The sequence below is a fragment of the Notothenia coriiceps genome, unplaced genomic scaffold (assembly GCF_000735185.1).
Source record: "Notothenia coriiceps isolate Sejong01 unplaced genomic scaffold, NC01 NC01_scaffold00001471, whole genome shotgun sequence".
Lineage (NCBI taxonomy): Eukaryota > Metazoa > Chordata > Actinopteri > Perciformes > Nototheniidae > Notothenia > Notothenia coriiceps.
In genome coordinates this window covers 4,951-8,989 of record NW_011334172.1, presented here as the reverse complement: position 1 = coordinate 8,989, position 4,039 = coordinate 4,951, and the positions used below count along the sequence as shown (strand labels likewise).

The 4,039-nt window shown below is 37.5% G+C and overlaps 1 protein-coding gene across 1 annotated transcript in view; it reads right to left on the bottom strand.

The window, feature by feature from the left end:
• LOC104962410 (ubiquitin carboxyl-terminal hydrolase 36-like) overlaps nucleotides 1-3,813 on the bottom strand; it is a 9,981-nt gene extending 6,168 nt beyond the window's left edge. The window contains exons 1-4 of the mRNA XM_010790848.1: nucleotides 3,670-3,813; nucleotides 2,363-2,500; nucleotides 1,427-1,493; nucleotides 1,273-1,335 (exon numbers count right to left, since the gene is read on the bottom strand). Coding sequence (XP_010789150.1) covers nucleotides 1,273-1,335; nucleotides 1,427-1,493; nucleotides 2,363-2,500; nucleotides 3,670-3,770 — 369 coding nt within the window. The 5' untranslated portion in view covers nucleotides 3,771-3,813. The remainder of the gene's footprint in view (nucleotides 1-1,272; nucleotides 1,336-1,426; nucleotides 1,494-2,362; nucleotides 2,501-3,669) is intronic.
• Nucleotides 3,814-4,039: the final 226 nt, after the last annotated feature.

The following is a 4,039-nucleotide window of genomic DNA, read 5'->3' as shown; positions in this document are numbered from 1 at the left end:
GGAAATGACGATCTCCGTAATCTGTCGCCGGACGGTGAGACAAACGGCTCTAAACTCTCTCTTATCCAAAATTACTTTTTGTTCGGGGTTTCTTCGTGTGTAGTACTACAATCACAGTTAAACTTTGGTTTTGATTCCGGAGCTCCGTACTCGAAATTCTGAACTTGTACCAGTAAAAACAAAACATTGTAACTTATGGGTTTTAATTTTTTTTCATAAATTTTTTTTNNNAAAAAATGTCATCAGTGGAAGCCGTAGCGCTGTAAAAAGCACGACCAATCACCTGAGCCGGCCCGTCTAAAGTAACTGGATGGCCTACCTGCCTGTCAGCCTTCCATCTGTGCACAAACTTATCCCATGCCCTCATTGGTCATGTGCGCGTTCGTGTGTGTTGGAGGAGGGGCTCTGTAAGGAAGTGGTAGATTTTTTCCGCTTGTGTATTTTCAAATTCTAGCGCACTCGAGCTGGTTTCTCCAAAATGACCCACCCCACCTTCAAGTCATTATTTACTATTACTATGGCCACAATGAGGACATACAGTCCAGAAAACATGTGAAATCCAGATTCATGCAAAAAAATAAAGTGCAACAAGCACACCAACAGTATAATTTATTCAATAAATTAACATAAACCATCATAGCAACACGTCTGTACAGCTTCATAAGATAAATACTAACTAGAGATGTCCCGATCCGATCACATGATCAGGGATCGGAGCCGATCACGTGATTTTCAAAAGATCGGAATCAGGAGAAGAAAATCGGGGATCGGGATTTTTTTTTTATTTAATTCAAAGTTACAAAACAAAAATGACCATGTTCAAGTCTTAAAGTCATCCTGAGGCTTTAGGTTTGGTTTCAAAATACACAACATCATGTATGTGTTGCTTCTTTGGGGCTTGTTTTCATAGACCTGGTTGCTTATTTCTCTCAAATCTGGCAACAGAGTGGGCAGGGCGCAGTGTCTAATTGTAGCAGTAAGCTAACGAGTACTGATAAGCTTTATTTTGTTTTGATCCAATGCTGCACAACTGAACTGATCCAATGCTGCTGTGAAAAAAAGAAGCTATATCCATGTTGGATAGAATATCCAATTTAAATAAAAAAATAACCTTAAGGGACAACTTGAATGCTTTTTTTTCTCTTAATGCATTTTATAAAGATCGGATCGGGAAAAATCGGTATCGGCAAATTGTCAAAATCAAATGATCGGAATCGGATCGGGAGCAAAAAAAGGTGATCGGGACATCCCTGATTTGAATCTACATCATACCTTGGCTGCTTTCCCCACTCGTGGCTTCAGTGGTTTGTATTCTTCGTTGGCTTGCAGTGCGACCTGAGAAAGGCAGAATAAATATAAAAATATAAATCAGACAACTTTCTGTATTCATTTTTCACAAATCTGTCATTTGCTTTGTTTCCTTTACCTCATGACAGCATCCCTCCACAGTCTCCACCTGCTCCACCTTCACTTGGGGCATGAATTCTGCAAGACTGAAGAAAATAAACAACTTTAAAACATATTCTGCAGCATTTCAAAAACACAGAAAAACACTTTTTAACAAAGATATTTAAGGGGAATTATTTATTGCAGAGCTGTTGTATTAGCTTCTATTATTTGAAGTAGTGTAGGACATTCAAATGTTAGCTTGAGCAAAAATTAGGGATGCTCCGATTAGAGGAGTATCTAAACGTGATAAAAATATACAGAATATGGATATAATGCATAATAATAAATGAATACACATGTGATGTAAGTAAAGCTCTCAAATGCAGAGGGTGAAGACGTAGAGTATTTTCCTCTGAGTAGCAGTAATGCTTTAGATCAAGGGTGTCCAAACTTTTTTCACGAGGGCCATGAACAGAAAAACATACAAAGGGCTGGGCCGCTCCCTAGAGGTATATCGCCTCATAAGTTCAGTTATAAGTTGACAAAATCAATCAAATGTAGGCACATGATGCTTGGTAGTGTTGGCAGCTCAGCCCTTAAACCAGACGCCTCAGAGTGATTATAATAAGAGGAAATAGGAAGGGTGTATTTCAAGCTTGTTATGGAAATAAGTCATTGGGCTTTTTTCTTATCAACTAAGATTTGTTAGAAAATGTTTCCAACTTGAATTGACTGAATTGAAAAGTGTTCTTATTAACACATGAATACTAGTGTGTAATATATTTGTACATATACATTTAAGAAGTACAAGATAAGACAAGCATAAGTTTCATTTGTGGGCCGTACTCCATTATACTTTTTGTATTTGCTGAGGGCCGATTCAAAATGGTCCGCAGGCCGTATTTGGCCCCCGGGCCGTAGTTTGGACACCCCTGATTTACAGAAACAAGGTGTTAAGCTGCATTTATCTCACTTCAGGTCGTTAGCACAGATGGCCTCGTGTCGAGCTTTCTTCCCGAACAGAACCTCCTCTCCTCCGTCACTGTCGGCCTCCCTCTTGACGGCAGGAGAAGCAGCTTCTTTATCAGCGCCATTTTTAGTAATAACTTTCCTGTTAAAGAGAAAAAACAAACACACATACTGTTATTAGCTGACGTGCACTTGAACACAACACGGACGAAAATTCAAACAGACATATATTCACAGTAGAAAAATACATATATCACTAGAGTATCTAAAAGTAATACATAATATAAAGAAAATACTGAATACTCTGCGATACACAACTTCACTAAGCAACCGAAATATAGAGGTGTGAAGTAACTAAGTACATTTACTCAAGTACAATTTTGAGGTACTTTACTTGAGTATTTCCATGTTCTGTGTACTTCTACTCCACTACATGTATTTAATACCTTTAGTTACTTCACAGATGTGGTTGAATGATGTGAAATATAATCAAGTGTTAAATCAGACTTTAGTTCCACCTGGAGTAAATCCACAAGCTACCCTGCAGTATACAAAGTCATTCAAACTAGCTGCAGCTTTACCAGCTTTGAGAAAACTTTCATGATCAATCATTATAAAACATATCATAAATATTATTCTGAAATGGACCAATCTGCACAATGACTACCATTTTAACTATATTTTGATGATAATACCTTTCTACTTTTACTCAAGTACAAGATCTTAGTACTTCTACTTTTACTCAAGATCTGAGTACTTCTACTTTTACTCAAGATCTGAGTACTTCTCCCACCTCTGCACATTGGATTATATAAAACATTACAGTTATATATTTTAGCATAAATATGTCATACACAAATATGGCTCAACATTTCTCCAGTATTTATTGCTTTTCTTAACGACATGAAAAGTATACAAAGCAAATTGTGCAAAGATGTTTCTGTTCATAATGCCATCACCTTTGAATGAATGTAATGAAAACTGATGTCTAAGTGCCTTTTTCTGATGTATTAGAATAATTGTTCAGTAAAGATGAGGCAAAAAAGAAGCCATGAAGCAGTTGAGCTAGCTAGACTCTTGTGACGATTAACTTATTAAATTACGTACATATGGCGTTAATGTTACACATAACAAACCAATAACAAAGCAAATACAATTTCAGAAAACCCATTACACGTGTTTAATTTCAGTTTTCATTAGCAATTAGCAACATTAGCTGGTTAGCATAGTTATTGCTACGTTCAGGATTCTCTGTACAATCTAACCTCCAGATTTCAAACGTTAAATATGCAACACAAAACAAGCCTTTACCCGATTTCTGCAGTCAGAGAAGCGGGTATCTTTTTGCTTGTGGTAGTTTGTTGTTCATCGTCAAACACGCTGAACAAACCGTCTCCAAAAGCGTCCGCCATGATTGTTAGGGGCAGAACTTCTTCCCACAATACAACACGAGGGTTCGCTCTCCAAATCCCGGGAAGTGCGCCGGAAGTCCATGCAAACATCCGTAGTGGCCAAACGGTGGTACTACAGCAGTGCTGTGTAGTGGAGAATCAGTTCAGGCAACTTTAAAGGTGGAAAAAAGGTATAAAAGTAATAAAATAAATATAAAAACAATAAAGAGCAGCAAGTATATATATACATAGCTTCAGTAGGAAGGACATGAACCACACACAATACTATG